The sequence below is a fragment of the Misgurnus anguillicaudatus genome, chromosome 14 (genome assembly GCF_027580225.2).
Source record: "Misgurnus anguillicaudatus chromosome 14, ASM2758022v2, whole genome shotgun sequence".
Classification (NCBI taxonomy): domain Eukaryota; kingdom Metazoa; phylum Chordata; class Actinopteri; order Cypriniformes; family Cobitidae; genus Misgurnus; species Misgurnus anguillicaudatus.
The window spans coordinates 3,221,801-3,241,902 of NC_073350.2; the positions used below are offsets into that span (position 1 = coordinate 3,221,801).

A 20,102-nucleotide genomic window follows, 5' to 3' on the forward strand; every position below is an offset into this window, starting at 1 on the left:
CTTCTCAAAAGCATGTACGTGTGATTCATAGAAGGAACATACGTAGAGAATACGCCTCAGTGTCAGATGTGAAATGTATAAATCACAAATGATTTTGAAATTGCACGCAGCTGAACAGTTTCATATCTCAACCTTTAAATGATGCCTACTGACATATAAAAGAGCACCTGTCAATGTTTAAATCCTTTCCGAGCAGCAAAATGGCTTATTTTCCAAAAACCTGCAGCAGTCGGACGTGCAGAAGTATGTCTGGTCCTACTCAGACTCTGATGTGGCGCTAAGCACTTTTCTACATCACATCGTTTTTATAAATATGAAAGCTGCTATGGATTTTTGAGTATGAACACTCAATGATTTTGATCTAAAACTAACTATTTGTACCTAAAATGCTCTTAATCTCGCCCCTCACTAAATCACAGAGCTACTTCAATCATACAGTCATATGGCCAGCTGCTTGGATGCACAAAATTCAGCTACACCATTAAGCATCACTTACATGGGTTTACATCTCAAAGCACTATCGAGGTAAAAACAATGTAAGTTACATTGTTAAACCTGTCAAATTTTATACTAAAAAGATTGTTTACACAGAAAGTCTAGGCTGCATATAGATTACTTTAATGTCTTTTCTATGATCTTTAATTTATGCCATTGTCTTTATATCATAGACCCACCCACAAACTCATGAATGCTATTTCGTTTGTTTTTTAAGTGCATTAATCTTGGTAAAAGTGCATTAATCTCCTTTAAGAAATCAGATGTGTAGCTGACTCGGAGATACAGTGTATTTCCAAAATAAACTGGAATAGGATTGTCTATGAAATGGATGAATAGTCTCATCATTTTACCGTTTGCAGTTTTGTTCTGATGAAGTGCTGCACCCTTCTGGTAATTTTGATGCATTGCAGTTGTACTGATTGTCATGTACCTGGTTACAGTCAGTGGCGGTTCTAGACAAATTTCACTAGGGGGGCCAATGAGGGGCCAGTGTTTTACCAGAGGGGCACATAAAAATGGCAAGAAATTATGTTTAAAGATTATAGGGGTGGTTACAGGAATTAGTTTAAGATAGGACTAGGCCTTAGTTTAATTAGGAAATATAACTAGTTTTAACAAACATGCCTTACTAAATACATTACTTGTGTGCATTTTGAAGCAAAACAAAGTGCACTGATGTATTTTAAGATATGGCATTGCAAGTTGTTTTCAGTTTGGACAGCTCTTACATTTATTTTAGACTAGGACTAGTCTAATCCCTTTCCGGGAAACTGCCCCGTAAACGTTATTTTACTTTACAATCATATACATATTTATTTAATACAAGAGTGAGTGCAGGTGCAAAAGGGGAGCTGGGCTCTTTTCTAAAGCCCCCCAACCGAAAAGCATGCGAGCCTACTCAATAAACTTTATGAAATGCAAACTTTTATAAAGACAAACGTTTGTTTTAGTTTACTTATAAACACACATTGTGGTCCCTAACTGTCTAGCAATCTAATCAATATTTAAAATAATATTTATTTTAAACTGTAAACATTTTTATATGTAACATTTAATTATATTCCTTCAATTTTATGCACGTATATGTAAGAGCATAATTACAGCGCTTTTTACAATGTGTAAACTTCAAAAAGTTAGCGAGATGTTAGTTTTGCCGGTTGTTGATGAGTAACAGCTGTGAATGATCACAACGCGCCTCAGCAGCCACGTCACAGGAGAACAAGTGAACAGTGTCCCAATGTCAAGTGCCCAAACCTGCATACACATTCTCAACATCAGGAGATTGGGAACGAATTGAGGCACTCGCCGATCAGCACCCGCAGCCAGCTACAGTGGTTGGGTGCGCCGCTTTAATTTGCCTGTGAAGAACGTTGCGTCGCATTAGTTCCGCTTTTGGCGCTCGCGTGCAAATTCTAAATAAATTTAAACTTTTTTATTTGGTCAGCACGGGGTGGCCACAGGGGTGGCCAGGGACATGTCTACAGAGGCACGGGCCACCCTTGGCCTCCGTGTAGAACCGCCACTGGTTACAGTGGGAACCTGGTTACACCCAGGGCTGGAAATGGCAGCAATTCATATATATATGTAAGGAATAATTGACGACGGGCCATTGAATTATAAGAAAATAATGCACACCAAGGTGGTAATGCGGCACGACGCGAAGCGGAGTGCTGTTACACCGCAGGTGTTCATTATTTTCAAATAATTCAAAGGACCGGAGTCAATTATTCCGCTTATACCACGGTTACCACAAACATTGCTCTGGTGCCTATTTTTAAGACATTTGAAAAGATAGGTGTGCGGTTTACAGAAAAATAATCAACACCCATAGAACATTTCTCAGCCAATCAGAATGCAGCATTCAACAGACCCGTGGTATAAATAAAAGTAAATTTTACATTCAGCTTTCATTTTTGTTTTGAATTCAGATAACACTGCAAAATCATTTATATGTGTTGATCAGTAACAGGTTTAGATAAGTCTTTTAATACAATGATAGTCATGTTAATAATGATAATATTTTTAAAATCTAACTACAGTATGGCTCCACATTCCCTTATGTACTGTTGCTAATTACTTATATTGCAAAATTACAAAATTTTTTAGTCCGTTAGAAGCGTTTTCACTTCAAAGAACCGTTTGTGCAAATCTTTAGATGTTAAAGGTACTTTATGGAACTATAAATATAAATTTCTTACATACTGTTCCTTTGAGTGTCAAACCATCCTATGTCAATGTGAAGGTTTTTATACTTTAATCTTAAATACCTTAAAATTTAATAAAAGCAGAAATACATTTACTACACCTAATACTAATCAAGTCTGTATATTATGCAGGAGAAAAGTGAAGAATAAAAATCAGCTTGATATCTTTTGTAATGTAATAATGTTGCAAATAACATTACATTTTATAATGTTGTTACAAAGAGTTTATAAGCAGAAATCACAATGGCATTGAGACGTTTATTGATGTATTCTGTATTAGGTTGAATGCAAATACAATAAACACACACCATTAAGCACTATGTGGCTATAAAACTCTGAAGGATAAATGTAAATGGAAGGGAGTTGGACAGTATAGGAAGATAAATCCAAGGCTTCATGTCATGCGCAGAGCATCAGGTACTGTACCTGGTTTCACTTGATTTTTTCCAGTGGTCTGCTCTTCATAAGCTAGTAATATATCAAACTCTATAGGTTTACAGTAAGTTGCACCAGTTAACAGAGATATATACTCAATTTAGTTTACAAGCATCCATATGACAGACCGTAGACTCTTATTGACCAGCAAGATCAACTCTAAAACTTCCCAAGCGAGTTTCCACGGATCTGTCAGTGGATCCTAGATAACAACTTTTGTCTGTTGCCTCAGATGACATTGAGTAAAACAATAAGGCACCCAATATTTATACGACAATTCTCTCATATTCATCACAGTATCAGCCCTCGATTGTGTTCAAGAGTATTGCACAGAAACAATCACCTGCACTACAAGAGACCTCCCATTAATACTCCAAATTAGTAACCTTTCTTTCCCAAAACGAACATTATATAAACAGTGCTTGAACAGGCAAATGCTTGAATCAGAGCTCAAAGAAAGCTCTACAGATTTTCAGAGAACTGATATGTTACTTATACAACCAATGAAAGTAGGTAGTAAAGGGGGTGATATATTTGGGAAACTTGCTAGGATGATGCTAGTGATGCAGAAATGATACCACACTTATTTGATTTCAATACCTCTACATTTAACACCATTTAAATCTATCTTGCATGTATCTCCCCAAATTAGTGCACAAACTGAAAACTAAAAGACTGCCCACACTTTAAAAAAGTATTTTGTGGTGCTGCTGTTTTAACTTTTCAAATTTTTCTCAAGTTGACACAACCTGCAAATTCTGAACCCGTTGACTTCTTTATAAAATCTTAAGGTTTTACTGTCTCATTTACACACACACACACACGCACACACTCACGCACACACACACACAAGAAAAAATAGTTTTCATTTACAAAAAAATCTATATTTTATAACTTGAGCCAATAAAAAAACAAACAACTTGGAAACCTGGTAATTAATTGTAATTCTAGTCCAGTTTTGTTAATGTTTTAAGAACGTTTGTTGGTTGTGAATGTTAGAGGAATGTTACATTTTATTATTTTCAAACTCTTCACACTAAAAAATGCTGGGTTGTTTTCAACGCAGGGCTGGGTCACTATTGGACAGAATTATTTTAACCCAACTGCTGGGCTGTTTCAAGATGGTTGATTGACAATAACCCAGCAATTGGGTTAAAACAACCCAGCAGTTGGGTCATTTTAACCCGGCAGTGTGTTCTGTCCAATAGTGACCCAGCCCTGGGCCAAAAACAACCCAGCAATTCCCAGAGTGTTATAAAACATTATTTCTAAAAGTCCTGTAAAATATTGTTGTAGAAAACACTATTCACTTATTAGGTTTAGATGTTGGCGTTGTTTTAATTTAAGTTACCATTGTTTTAGTTGGACTTTTGACTCTGAGCTTGCTAGCTTAACCTCTGACTGCTACAACTTTTTGTTTAAAACTGGTTTGTTGTGGTAAAAAGCAGTCAATAATGTAATAAACAAAGTGGTGAATAATATCTGATGCTTAGGATCATTATATAGTGAGTTTATTTATGCATTTAGTGTTTTATCAACCAAAAGCATCTTTTTTCTTTTAATAATGTAATACTACAGTAGGAGATCCAGCACTCTCAGCAGTTTATAATTCTGACAGATTTTAAGACAATGTGCACATAAAAAGAAACCAACATGCCATCCATACACACAAACATCAAGAACGTGCATGGATCTCAACAATGGTGAAAAAGAAATGTACAGCTTCATGCTGCAGTGCATGCTGGGTACAAACAAATTACAAATAACATCCTGGATTCCCAGCATGCACTGCGGTGTGAATAAATTAACTTTTTTACTATTTTTTGACACCACTGTTGAGATCCACACTCTTATTCTTGATGTTTGTGTGCACAAATGGCACATTGGTTTCCCTTTTTAGGTTAGGGGGGCTTTAAGATTTTAAGTTGAAATGAACAAATTCAGAAAGTGCAAGTTGTGTCAAATCAAGCAAAATTAAAGTGAAACAGCAACACCACGAAATTCCCTTCACAGCATGGACCTGCTTTTGAACAAAAACATTTGCCTGCAGTACATTATCAGGAAAAATATACAGATCTTCATTGGATTCACAGATGCATTATAACAGCAGATCAGACGTCCCGAGGGTCTTCCATCCCTCAGGAGACAGCAGTGACACATAAAGTGCGTACAGAGCCGTGGTTAACAGTGACATATTTGTGTATATAACCGTGAAATGAACATAGTATGCTTGATCACAGTTTAATAAACATAAGCATTATTGCAGATTTGTTGACAAGAACAGCTCACAGTTTTCCAAATTGCCTCTGTTTGTTGTATTTTCCTCAGGCTACTGTACTAGGAATGCATAGAATATATGTGTTGTTTTTCAAATTCATGTAGATCAGGAAATCGACACTGCTGTATATTGTGATGCGTTAGAGACGGAAAACCCATGGGCTCACATTCAGCAATCATATAAATATATCAATATATCAAAGTCATAGAGCATAACTTAAAAAGAACAAAAAACAAAACATCCTTACTTCATAAACATTTCAATAAAATCTCTATTAAAATTCTAATATTACCCATCAAGCAACACTTCAGTAACTCCAACAAAACCTAGTGAGCAACCCTCGCTGTCTACATAGGCATCTGATTTCTAAGGGCACATTTTATCCTTAACTCTTTCCCCGCCAGCGTTTTTAAAACAAAGTTGCCAGCCAGCGGCAGCATTTTTTATGATTTTCAAAAAAGTTGAATGTCTTTCACAAAATGTTCTCATTAAATATATTAACATACAATATATCAAATGAAAGAACAGACCCTCTGCTTTTAAACAAAAAACTTTCATCATATCTTCATTTGTTCTCTTTTTATCACCTCTCAGATATGGGTAGGTTTCTTCAAAAATACCACATTTTGAGTAAAAAGCTGAGATGATTATTGCATTTTGTGAAGGACTTTTGATAGAGATCAGATTCAGCGATGATCAAAACATACACAGAGTTTGAACTGTTTTCCCTAAGGGAATACTTCCGGTTTTTATAAGTTGAATAATAGCGGAAATAAGGATTGCTGGAAAAACTTGTCATTGGCAGGGAAGTGTTTTCTCTTAATTGACGAGCGGAGTTCAAATAATGGAGAAGCAGCAAGTTGGCTGATATATCAGTGGATTGCTACGCACAATTTGAATCGTTCTATATTGAACACATGCCATCCTTTGCTTAGTCACAATGCATTATGGGATTGCCTTCAATGTGAAACATGTTGGCCAAAGAAGGATACATTTTGTCATCTACCCTTCGAAACAGCCTTTACTATGGGAGCACTCATACTGTATGATGCTTTAAAATGCTCACTAGATAGGCAGCTCACTAGGTTTTGGAGTGTCGGGTTAAAAAATGGAGATTGGTTTGACTCACTAAAACTCTGAGACATAAAGGAAAGGGATTTATTAACAGCTGACGTTACCTGCAACCCAAAATGTTGCAAGGAAATTAAAGATGATAAACACCACATAACTATATCTGTTGCTTATTATGTGAAATTCCCCTCTGTCCCTTCAGCTGTTTTGACATGCGGGGTATAAAACTACAGCATCTGTTGTACAACTGGTCAGGTATCTAGTGTGGTTTGACATGTGTCTGCATCCACCATCTGCAAATCTGCTATGCGTTTCATGCATGCGCATATGATAAACCAATTGATAAATATTCGTAATTAACAAGCAAACACTTGATCAACTATTATTGAAAAATCTTTACAAAGCTAGAAAACAGCAATCGAGTATATTAGTGAGAGTTATAGAGGCTGACCCATGGTCATGTTTTCCAGGGCAGTTTGTTCTTTCTCACACTTCTCCAGTGAATTCTCAAAAGTCATGCATGGATCCAAAATGGAAGACCGAATTCCCGGGACGATGTTTGTTTTGAACTGAGAAACATGTAGTCCACGCTGTGAATAACGGAGAAGTTGACAAGGAGCCCGAAAATGCTGTAAACTCAAGAAAAACCTCTGGAATAAAGTCTGATATGCATACATGATAGCATGAAGAAATGTATCCAACACTTTCAGGATTTCTTTTTCAAATCCGCTCTAAATTTCATGATAAACTATTGACATTTATACAATTCAGTGTTAAAATCTCATAAGGACTGCAGATGACTCAGGTGGCTACTGTTTATATAGTGGAAGGAAAATACTTTGAACGGTACTGTACATTGTATTGACATCAGATGATGAGACACAGGTTAAACTTAACAGGGGGTCGGGATGAGACGAGACAGCGATTAGAAAGGGCTGGTGGTTTGTTTTGGGTACGGTGTTCAGTAGTGTGAGTCATGAGTCGTCATCTCTCAGTTAGACATCCAAAGCAGATCTTCTGTCACTGTTGCCAACAGCACCCTCTAGTGATCAAGACTGGAAAACACATATATGCATGCACACGTGTACATATTACACAATGCCATTTGTAAATAACTCTAAATGAACCAAACTCTTTTTGTCTGCATGAACAAACTTTTAGGTGTTAGGTGTTACTCCCAAAATTTTACAGAAATTCTGTGTTGTGTTTCCATACCTCAGATCTCCGTTGTTTGTCTTGAAAGGATGTGTCTGTTTCTCTGACCACTACTGCCTTAGTCACCAGCATGTCGGGGTGCTGCTGTTTGGCTTCTTGTATTGCCATGGCAAGTGCCTAAAGGATTTTACAGTTATTTAGTGTAAGAATTTTACAGTGACAGTGACACAAATAAAGATACAGCGATGTCTTCACAGGTCAACTTAGATCTGAAAACCGAGGCATGACCTGAGACCCAAGCAGGTTCAGGTATAAACTCGGACATGGGTCGGGTATAATATTATCTGCCTCATGTATCGGGTAATTTAAAATTAATGTTTTTTGCCGAATGAATGTTTCCGCCGTCAGTGTATGGATGTGGGAGTGAATGGGTAAATGTGAGGCAAATTGTAAAGCGCTTTGAATGGCCATAGGTCTGTTAAAAGCGCCATATAAATGCAGTCCATTTACCATTTTGCCGAATGAACCTGAGACGACCCACAATATCTCCTGTGTGTGCATTGAGTCCTTTTCCAACCCCCCTCTGTTTGCCAAGAGCACTTGCGACATTGTGTGGCTGGCAGTAGGTTCATTTTCATTGAGCCAGACCTGTCGATCAATTTTAAATGCACACTGTAGCAGTCATAGATATGTATAAAGGCTAGATGTGTTACGGCGGAGTCTCTAACGTCATCACCTGGCGGCCATCTTAGCACAGGGAGCTCGCTCACTCGTAGCATTGAGTTTAAATGATGCATGTATTTTTAAATGACCATAACTTGCTCAATTCTCTATCAATTTTCAAACGGTTTGGTTTCTTACACTGTGTAACATTTCAAGCTGGTTAAACGTAGAAACAAAAGTTCATCTGCTGCCTTAAAAAGATATGCTTTGTTTCAACTCACAAGTAGTAAAGACAATGTGTAACTTTACGTTTAACTTTTTGGAAACTTACAAACACGAGTTTAATATCTAAAACTTTCCATAATTATTTGAATTAAACAGAAAGAGTAAGTACACATAACTTAATAAGGCTTTCATGTTTTACAGTGAAAAACATTGTTAACGTGGCTATAATTCTGTATGCTTTAACATGTTTTATTAATAAAATTTTTTGTATAAGTATGCAGTGTAATTGGTACATCTTTGACGTTTATAACAAACCAAACCGTTTGAAAATTGGTAGAAAATTAAGTAAGTTATGGTCATTTAAAAGTACCTCCACCATTAAAACACAATGCTACGAGTTAGTGAGCTGCCTGTGGTAAAATGGCCGCCAAATGCGGACGTTCCACTCAATTGGCCAGCAGCGCGGGCGAGACATCTGGGCTTTATACATATTTATGATAGCAGTTACCTTGGGGTAGTCGTCAGATAATAAACTAAAGTAATTGAAGTAAAGTACTTATTTGTGCATTCTAGTTTTCTTTCCTCGTATCTTAGCTTCACCATCCTAGGATGCTAGTGAGGAAGGATGCGAGAAGGGAGGAGTCGATGCATTAAGTTAAATGGCATATCCTCATTCTCTGTATAATATTAATTCTCAATATTAATTATAAAATTATTAAGTGCATTGAAACCTAAAATATTAAACAAGATAAATAAAGTTACAGTTCATTGCCTCACTACATTAAAATAAATTTAGAGCACTTATAATGAATGTCTTTATGATATGTGTCCATGCATATATATGGAAAACAGTAGAGTCATGCACATCCAAATTAAATAAGGGTGCAGGATCAAATAAATATATAAGTAACAACAGAAAGATCCGCACACCAAGAAGCTCCCTTTTTCATCGTTTCTTTTGTTACTTCCATACATAAATATTAAATATACTTTCTGAAACGAGTCTACTTCAAAAAGCATCCTCGTTCCTTGCAGTTCAATAAAAGAAATGAGATGTCCTACATGATGGCAGAGCTCAATCGGTTCCCGGGTCACAGGATGTAGGGGCGAGGAGACGAGGAAGCATACCCTACTGAAAAATCCAGCCCAGACCAGCACAAGCCGGTGAGCTGGCCTCAGCTGGTTTCCAGGCTTGGTTTTAGCTGGTATTGCTGGTGCAGCAAGCTGGTCTAGCTGCGTTTTGGTCACTTTTAGGCTGGTCTAGCTGAACTTAGCTGGTCAGGCTGGAAGACCAGCTGACCCACCAGCTTGACCAGCTTTGCCAGGCTGGGAGGACCAGCTTAGACCAGCTACTGCCACCTTAAACCAGCCACCAGCCTATGCCGGTCCCAGCCGGACCTTCCAGTAGGGAGAAGCAACCCTAAATATTTGTATACTTTAATTATAGCATTATTTGAAATAGTTTCAAAGAGCACCTTGTGTGTACCAATGAAAGCAGGAACATGTGCCATTTTGTATAAAGCAGTGACATGGCCCACGTAACAAATCTGCTTTCGTTTGTAAAGTAGCGACAAATCATTTTAATTCTAAGCTTTTTCAAATATTTCAAAATAATAAAAATTCACAGGTTTAAATAAAAAATCCATGATTTGCAAAGTGACCTCTGAATACTTGACCCTATCATCACAGTATTTGTATAAGCATATAGTTCTTTGTCAATGCTCACCTGATGTTGATCAACATCCTCATCGCCTGTTATAATTATTCTTTTCTCAATCCTGGTTTCTGCGTATCCTCCTTTCACTGTCTAAAAACAAGCCAGAAAACTCAAGATGAAAGCGAGTATGACAGGGTATTTCATCATCGGGCCTTTGATGGTGTGAAACCATCTAAGCCTATTACGGCTTTATAACAAATTTAATGAAAACCAAATCTTCTTGTTAGGGTTTCAGATTATTTCCTAAGCAACTGATTTTAACAACCCAATCAGATTGAAGCTGCATGTGAATATGAAAACGTCATTGTGTGTTGCGTCGAGACAAGATAAGATAAGACACAGCTCTAATACCTTGGTCACTTGAGTCGTGGTGGCTGATGTAACATTTTCTGTGGTTACGGTGAGAGGTGACGCAACAAAGTCTCTTCCCAGACTGTTTACCCTTACCTGTAATATAAAATAATGTGACGTTATACTGGACATCTCATTTAACCTGCATCAGATGTTGTACAACTTCAATTAATAAACAAAGCAAAATATTGTGCATGCCCACATTACAGTAACTATTACAATATATTATGTAGGGCATTTATTAGACACTAAACTCTTTTTTTTTATAAAACAAAAGGTGGCATGCTGTGTGTGTGTGATTGTATAAAAATATTAAATTGAATATCAAAACATAATAAAACACTAAAATGCCACAACCTCAAGCAGAAGTTATTGAACACATTTTAGTGGGGACATATGTAATCAGTGTACAAGGGATCATATTAGTTTGGAGAAAACATTTATAGCTCTGTCAATTTTGTTTGTGTTATGTTTGTGGACTCACAGGGGAGCCGTTCTCTTTTGTTTCTTTAACTCGTCCCTCTTCCTGTTTCTGCAAACAAGAGACAACAATCAACATATGAAGCAAGAAGTCCCAAGGGAACATTACAAAGCTATAAGAGTGGAAATACATCCTGCTTGCCAGTAGATGGCAGCATAACGTCATGTAGCTCAAGCAGCAGACACCATAACATCACAATGACATAATCAATTACATACAAACATGAGAAATTATCAAAAATCTGCATATTTTCATTTTATTAAGACCAAAAGCCGTGAATAGCACAAGCAGCAGTTTCTGCACATACATGACGTTCAAAAAAGACAAACACCGGACACCTACCGAGTCCACTTTCTGTGGTTGAGCGACGTCAGTACTAGAGGCTTTGGTCTGCTTGCAGTTAACGCTAGTAATATTTTCTTCTGGAGGGGGCTGTAACACACAAACACATATTTTAAATGGGAAACACGCCTAAGTATTTTGCATGGCCAGCTGACTCTAAAACATCACAAAGCTTTGACTTATCAGGTTTGTTAAGTGAATGTCAGTGAGGGACAGTGTATTATATTTTAATAAGACACTTGTAGGGCAACATGGACATACACATTATCACAAACACACACTCTACAGAGATGAATGAGATTATTCCGTTTCATTATTGGACTCATTAACTTTTACATAGACCTAAAAACAATCATTTGCCATCCAAATAAAGTTCTAAGATCATGCAAGCGTAACGGCGGTGGAAGACCTCAGCAGCCTGGTCACATCAGACAAAGGTACAACAGAGCTGCTGGGCACATGACCTGACAAAATGTGCAGTACTACCTGAGTCTGTCAGTAATGAAATGACCGTCAAGTTCTCACATGATCAGAGTCGTGTTCAACAGCGTGATGAACCTCTGAACCGTTGGAATTTGGTAGCACTTCTCCTCTTCTCAACTTCTGGGCGGCACTCACAGCACTGGGGTCTTTCTTGGCAATGGGGGGCTGATGGGTAAAAAAAGACAAGAAGAGATCTAAGTCATACAAATTTAGGTCTTTAAATAAACAGCCATGTAAATCTTCATAGCAGTAAGGAAAGTTTTTCAAGAATTCTAGATCTTTGAACATGATCTTTGAACAGGCAGCTCAAACATCCAATGTAGTCTGGGGCTAGCATAAGTCCTGTCCGGGAAACTGCCCCATAATGTGTCAAATAGAATAACACAAAACAATGTGTAAAAAATTAACACATCCTTTTTACAATCTAAAAAGCTTTCATGAGTCAGAAAGGTTATTCAGATGTTAAAGCTTCTGTATGGAATCATTAAGTCAAAAATAGTTCTACTATGGCATCATGAAGCACTTTTTTTAAGAATTTAACATCAACTTATACATAAAAAGTAACAAACATACAAAAAAAAAACATACTTTAGAAAATGTACACTCTAGCCAGAAGTCTGGACATGGATGAATTTATGCTTATTCATTCGTTTAAAATATTTTGATCTGATGCATCAAGAGATTTGCAGATAAACATTAAATTGTACAACATGTGTAAATTTCTTGACTGAAGAAAAAAATATTTAGATGAATAACTTGGAGTAAAAAGTTAAAGGAGTAGTCCACTTTAAAGGTGGGGTCCACTGACTTACCATAATACTATTAAAAGTCAATGGACCCCATCTTTAAAGTGGACTACTCCTTTAAATAAAACATCCCAGGATGCTCTTTGTAAAGTTGCTTGAGAGATTGCCAAATTTCGCACAGCTATAATCATACAATCTCATTCAGCTTATGAAATATTATGATATATATTACAGTATTTTACTGCTTAACTCCTGTACTTGCACTTGTGGATTTTATTGTTTTGATTTCATTAATAATAATGTAACAAAAGTATATGCATCCAGACTTATAAAGCAGTAGGGGAACCACTTAAAAATGACAAGATGGAATTGAAACATAAACAAACTGAAAATATAAATGATGATAAAATGTCCAAATTGGACAACAGAAATTGTGATACTAAAATGTGTGATGAATATGTCACATAATTTTCCAGATTTCTCTCTCATATCCAGTAAATTGTGACCAAACTGCTCCTTACAGGCTCTAAATCCTGATGAGTACGACCTTCAATTAATCTTTCTCTCCCGGGTGACGCATCTCTCCAATCCATGTGGCGGATCCCAGGGATCTCCTCAAAACCTTCCCCTCCCATATCCACCTGCTGGTCCTTCTCACCCAGCTCAGCCATGCCTCTAGAAAACTCCTCCATTTCGCTGTGTAAGTCCATGACCGTAGTGAAATCCACCTCAGCTTCCAGACTTGAAGCTGAACTGACAGTCATGCTCGAACATTTCCTTTCGATGGCTAGCAGGGTGTCCTTCAGGCCAGCAAGCTCACGACTACCGTCGTCCTCCAAAGTGGAGGCTGGCCGCTGCTGTTGAGCAGAGAGAGGATGGCAGCGTTGCTACATCACATGTCCAGCAAATGTCATGATAGTGAATAGAAGAAGCAGTGGTGATGATGATGCACATACTGTACTGAAAAATGGATGCTTTTGAGCTGTTGATCATGCACAAGTGAACTTGAATGAATAAGGATCTCTATGGCAGCATTCCATTCAACTCACACAGCGGGCAAGACAATGAAGAGAACTGAAGATGGAGTAATGTGTGTTAGAAAATACTCATGCTTGGTTTTGAAGTGTAACTGGAAGAGTGTGATGCTAGCGACACCAAAGTTAAGGGTTTGTTTCTGCAAACCATATACTGTATACACAATGCTTACAGAGGCGTTGCACAAAGGCGTCAACCAAAATTGATAAGATGCAATGTAATGATTTTTTGGCACTTAAAATGGCTGCAATTGCTACTGCTAGGAGGAGGCATTGCAAAGATCAGACAGTGCATGGTAGAAGGGAGAGGATTTTTACCACACGTATCAATTTATGTGGAATTATCCAAAAATATTCTTTGCCAAACCATGTTTTTTAATTTGCTAAAGAAAATAAAAAACGACTTGGAGCCTTCGACTAGGAGTTGTCACGCAATACCAAGTGTTTCAAAACTTCTTGCAACCTTTCTTTTTCCTGTCCTCCGGTTCTTTTCAGTCTACTGTGGCTTTGGTAGCTAGGATTTTACCTACAGTCTGCAGTTTCACCTGTTTTTGGTTGTGCATAAGCATATAATATTCCCAAAAAAGAGCATCAGCTCTGCGTATTTGCGACCCTGCGCTAATGTGTGCTGCTCTTAGATTGAGTCGGTAATTATGGAAATGAGCTGTTGCACCTGTGTTATTAAATTTAGCTCGTTTTTAGTAAATTACCCAAAGATATTTCCACTCCCATCTGTGCTTTTTTGGAATTGGGCTCCCTTTGCCCCGTTTAGTATATCTGGCCCTTAGTTGGTAAACTGATCTTCAGTGGTATTTTAACTGTTGGCAGGGCCGGTTCTAGATATTTGGAGGCCCTAGGAAAAATTTATGTTGGAGGCCCCTCACACCCCTCTAATTTTCAGAATAATCTGAGAAAGTGTTTTTCTACCCTGTAAGAAATCAAAGCAACTGTAAACCTCCATCACCACAACGAAAGGCCCGCCTCTCTCCTCATTCGATTGGACAATGGAAAGACGCGAATGACGTTGGGCGCTTTTCCGCTCAGCGCTCCTTCAAAAGCGGGTGCTGCGGCCGGTGGCAAAAACCGCAAGGCATTCATCGCATAAACAGCGCGCAAACGCTCCCTGCCCATAGAATATCATTCAAAAGAGGCGCCTACAACTGCCATAAACGCGTTTAGTGTGATCAGCCCCTTACTGAACCAATATCCAGTATAAAGTTATCTATTAGACTATGGATATATTCATATGTTTTTCAATACCTTTTTATACCTTACATATCCATAATAACGCCAGTTTTGTTTAACTTTAAATACAAACTTTTTTAACTTGACTATTTTGATAGTCAGCTCCCCACGCGATGCTATCGTGCACACGCATTCAAAGTGTCTAAACAAAGTCAGCCTCGCTTAAGTTTGATCTGTCCTGAAATTACGTTGATAAACAGAACAAAGCTAATTATTTTAAAATACCTGCATCATGTGCTGAACTGTCTTTGCATGCCGCTCTTGCTTAGCAGGAAAAGGAGGTGATAGCCGCTTTCAGCATCACTCAAAGTGGGTCAGCTGCAGAGATTTGAATGCTGTTCATCTAGGCTTCTTTAACTTCATGAGGTGCTGCAAGAACCGACAGGTGGATGATATTAAAGCACCGCGAGAGCAAATCGAGAAATCATACAGAGGAGTTTGCTTATCAATCGTTCTCACGTTACTTTGATGTCAAACGTCTGTGGTTCTTATGGCGGCGCCGCCGCATAAAGTTGCACTCATCTCAAAACTGTATTTATTGCTGTCGGACTAGCGCACATGGATTTAGCAGTTATGGAGGCCCCCCTCCAAGCTTGAGGCCCTAGGCATTTGCCTACTCTGCCTATAGCTAGCGCCGGCCCTGACTGTTGGTGAGGTTATGATTGGTCAATCAAGTACCATTTGAAGAAAAAAACATGCAAGAACATGCAAAAAGTGTTGATTTAGAATCTGAAAGACCTTAACATCATCCTGTGTGTCCTCATGAGTAGAAGTAGCAGACAGAGACTCCTGCGAAAGAAACGTACAGAGAAAACCAGAAAGAAATAGAAGCAGTCAAAAGTTAGAGGTGTTATAAAAACAAGAGCCATGAAAAGATAGCATTCTTTGTAAGCTTCATACCAAAAACACTTTTGTTAAAAAAAGATGCTTAAATTCTTAAAATGCCATTGTTGACATGTTTGAAAAACTTTGATTATTTGAAGTCAATTATTATATAAATAATGAAAGCTCTAAAACATAAACTTTTAGATGGTAATCACAGGGAATTACACAGGGATGTAAAAATTTTGTCCACTGTTTTGACAGAGCAAATGTATGAATGAGTACCGTTGGCCATTGATAATGGAATAGAAATCCATTTTTAATGGTCAAGACTGAGTTAATACCAGCATAGAGGTTCTGTTTCAAAACCTAGTTAGTTTTCTGTGACTTACTGAATTACTGTGTACTATACAAATAGTAAACAGACTGGACTAATACAACTGCAGGGGCAGTCAGGCTTGTAACTCAAGAGTTGCCAGTTCAAGTCTTAGTTCGGCTGGTAGGTTGCAACTGTGGTGCCCTTGAGCGTGGCACCTTACCCTAATTGCTCAATAGGGTAAAGTAATTACATTTGTAATTGCAAGTCCTAATCGACTCGCCTGCCATGTTGAAACATTTTCACTGAGCTTACTTTATAATGCATTGTGGGATCTCCCAGAGGAAACTTGCAATATTTTAAAAAAGTTATCTTAGATGTCACAAGCACATCTTCTGCCTATATAAGTGGTTCACTAGGTTTTGGAACAGACCCTGTGAAATATTATAAAGAAAACAATGTGAGGTCATGCTCCACAGAAGATCCGATGCAAATAAAGAATTCAAATTGTTCCCCAATGGCCAAGCAAAGAAAAAAATACTAGCTAAAATGCGCTTAAACACTGTCATTTTAAATACATCATTGGCCCTTTCAAAGCATACACTATGAGATTAAAACAAGCAGGATGGCAGTAATTGAAAGGTTTATAAGAAGGAAAAGACTGTTTGCAACCAGCATCCTGCACATGTTGCTGCTCAAATAATGCAAACAACTGAACGTCTGTCAAATGAAAGCAAGGATGTGGCTTCAAATGGTCAAATTACATCTTATTTAAAAACAAATCCTTTCATTCCACATGCAGGCAAACAGGAGTCTGAACCTTCACACAGACAATGCACTGCAGTAATGCATTAGAGCAATAAGTTGATAGGGTTCTAGCAAGACCAGTCATCTTTGATGAGAAACTATACATTTCTGTGGGCTTTGCTGCTTATTTAATGTAAAGCCAAACCATTAGCTGATGGTAATGTTTGAATTCTTAGTTTGGTTGCTCTAACTGCTTTAAAGGGTTTGCATATTAACTCTTTCCCCGCCATTGACGAGTTATCTCGTCAATTAAGAGAAAACACTTCCCTGTCAATGACAAGAATTTCCGGTTTACACAACCCGGAAGTAACGCCTCACGTGAAAGAAAAAGAACTCTGTGTATGTTTTAAAGATCGCTCTGCATCTGAACTTTATCAAGTCTTTTTTGCTCAAAATTTGGTGTTTTTGAATAAACCTACCCATATTTGAGAGGTGATAAAAAAAGAACTGATGAAGGTAGGATGAAGCATACTTTTTGTTTGAAAGCAGAGGGTCTGTTCTTTCATTTGTTATATTGTATGTTTATATATTTAAAGAAGAACACTTTCTGGAAGACATTAAACTTGTGAAAATCATGAAAAATGCTGGCGATGGCTGGCAACTATTTTTTTTTTAAACGCTGGCGGGAAAAGAGTTTAATGGCCCTATTTAGTAAAAGCCCTGTTCCAGATGACAATGGAGAAATAGAACTAAAAAACTTTAAAAATACAGTAAAAAATTCTACACCCAAATGAGCATTTCAAGTGTTGTCAAAATGCCAATGTGTAATTCATTGGTTCATCCAAATCTTTTTGATTCTTTTAATGCAATAGTCCTGGAAAAACGCATACTCAAAGATGTATGAAAGAGTTTAGTAGAAAGTGTTGTTCGGGTTTGTGGAATGAAAGGTAAATAAAAAAATAACATGGTGAAGAGAGGGGGCATCAAAGCAAAAGGCCAAAGCATCGACTCTTAGATGCAGTAGACATTCATTAAACTATTTTGATATCAGTAGAGATTGTGGGAGGAATGAAGATGAGATCATTTTGAGCATGTAAACCTGAAGATCCAAACTCATTCATGCACATGTGGTAGCCTTCTCCAACCCCTCTCTTCAAAGGCAAGCAGGGTTTATGCATTTCACAACTAATCGCAAGTACATTTAGGGTATTAAAGAAAAATAATGAATGCGTGAGTCGATCTGAATCTCATGCCACACTTTTTGTCCAATGAGTGAAAATGCAGAGGATGCCAAGCTGATTTACCGGAGGACTCATCTTGTCTTCGAAAACCAGATCTTTGCCGAAGTTGCGGCTGTTGCGTAGAATGAGAACGGATTCCCTTGCTTTCTTTGTTTTAACTGGAGGAGTTGGAGGGGCATTTTTTTGGTGGACTGGAGTCCTGGGTTGGACATCAGATACTCCCTCAATGGGCAGCAGAAGCTCTCCATGGACCACTCGGCTGGTGTGTTTGGTAGTTTCCTCATCCTGCATCACTTCTTCTTGTGATGAACCTGTAATATCACTTAGTGTTTTTTGCTCTGAGCTGCCTGAACCATTGTGGTCTACCGTAGCTAATGAGGATTCCCGATGACTTGCTTTGACATTCTCCGGACTAATGGTCAAATTTGAACTGGAAGTGCTTGAAAACCTGCTTTCAAACTTACTGGTGTCAAAGTGTCTCTCAAAAGATTCGTTCATACTGTATCTTTTAAAGCTTCTTGTCATCAATTCAGAATCTTGCCCAATATCTATATCATCTTTGTAACCTTGACTCTTCGCTCTCTCAGGTTTCAATGGAACAATTCTGGTAATATCAGTTCTCGCATGTCCAGTTAATCTCGTGCCGGTCTTTCTCAAATCCTTGGCTGTTTGGATCACCTTGGTTTTATCCAGTTCAATATTGCTTATTTTTCTCTCAAGACCCAACTGTTCCATTCTTTGCTCATCCACATTTTCAGGCTCTTCATTGTTATTGCTGTTGTCAATCATGATGACTTTCATAACCTCAAATCTGACATCAGTCTTGACTATTTTTAGCTCATCGTTACCAGGACCATTAACCGAATCTTGGTTTTCTTGTTTGTCTTCAGTGTTCATAATCTTTATTTCGATGGATGTCTTTTCTTGGCCTTCTACAAACTTTTTTGCATCATCAGATCTTGCTGCTCCTTGACTGGAGATCTGCAGGTCTTTTTCCATGACTTTGTCAAATTCCCGTTCTTCAAGCGGTGCTCCAGAATCGGCTGGGTGATTTAGTTTTTTAGTCATGGACGGTGACCACACGTCTGTTGTTGAGGTGAAATCTTTTGGAGGACAGACCACAGCATCCTCAATAAGTTCAGTATTATTATCCTCATCTGATTCTACACTATCTTGTGTGATGTTTGAACTTTTGGCTTCAGACTCATACACAAAGTCCCTGGACATCCCCAGGTTTAAGCTCTGGGGTCTTTTCTCTCTTCTGACTATACGTGGAGCATGTTCCTCCCTAACATCAGGATCTGAGGTCTTCTCAGTGTTAGATCTTGATTCGGCCGCAGAAGAAGGCTCTGATTTATCGGCTTCTCTCCTTTTGTTTGATTCTGTTGACTTTTGTGACACATTTGAGCATGCAAAAGTCTCCATCTGCAATTGCATTTCTTCACCATCCTCTCCCATCAGCTCAGTGTGCTTCATCTTGGGAATTTCCCATTGCTTTTCTGCCTCCCTTTTCTTTTTCGGAAGGAATTCAACGACCAGGTGAGGGGAAGACGCATTCGATTTGTTACGTTCTTTCTCCTCCATCGCAAAGTCCGGGTGAGATGCATCTGGTTTTTCGATCAACACCCATTCCTCAGAGCCCTATTTAACAATATAAAGTAACAAAGGTTAGTTCTGTTCAGCGAAGGATCATCATAAGGTCTCGTCATTAAATCAGTAACTCGTTATTGAATGTCAAAGGAACCTCAGGTGAAGTCACTAAAGTCTTCTGTATGAAGCCCTCCACAGAGAGGCTGTTGACAGGTTCAGCCTCCTGACAGGTGGCCAAGACCAACAGAAAAACAAGAGAACATCAAACATTCGAGTATATTATCTACACTTTTTAGAGTAATATATGATGCATCACAAACTACAGTTTGTTCCCTCTAAGCTTTGTTCAGTCATGAAATGTTTTAGATGTATCTATTCAGAAAGGAAACACAAAACTGCAACAGATTTAAATTCGCACGGAACCATATGTGACATAAGGCTTGCATCCTAGAACACAA

The 20,102-nt window shown here is 38.1% G+C and overlaps 1 protein-coding gene across 11 annotated transcripts in view; it reads right to left on the bottom strand.

The window, feature by feature from the left end:
• Window positions 1-2,940: 2,940 nt before the first annotated feature.
• Window positions 2,941-20,102, bottom strand: part of LOC129427325 (band 4.1-like protein 1) — a 126,401-nt gene continuing 109,239 nt past the window's right edge. For 7 of the 11 annotated variants that reach the window (XM_073875736.1, XM_073875742.1, XM_073875741.1 and 4 more), the window contains 11 exons: window positions 19,799-19,883; window positions 18,118-19,695; window positions 15,667-15,717; window positions 13,171-13,506; window positions 11,946-12,068; window positions 11,421-11,510; window positions 11,082-11,129; window positions 10,598-10,693; window positions 10,256-10,336; window positions 7,702-7,818; window positions 2,941-7,541 (listed from right to left, as the gene is read on the bottom strand). In XM_073875736.1, coding sequence (XP_073731837.1) covers window positions 7,536-7,541; window positions 7,702-7,818; window positions 10,256-10,336; window positions 10,598-10,693; window positions 11,082-11,129; window positions 11,421-11,510; window positions 11,946-12,068; window positions 13,171-13,506; window positions 15,667-15,717; window positions 18,118-19,695; window positions 19,799-19,883 — 2,611 coding nt within the window. In that variant the 3' untranslated portion in view covers window positions 2,941-7,535. The remainder of the gene's footprint in view (window positions 7,542-7,701; window positions 7,819-10,255; window positions 10,337-10,597; window positions 10,694-11,081; window positions 11,130-11,420; window positions 11,511-11,945; window positions 12,069-13,170; window positions 13,507-15,666; window positions 15,718-18,117; window positions 19,696-19,798; window positions 19,884-20,102) is intronic. The other 4 variants (XM_055183720.2, XM_073875738.1, XM_055183726.2 and 1 more) reach the window with 4 other exon arrangements.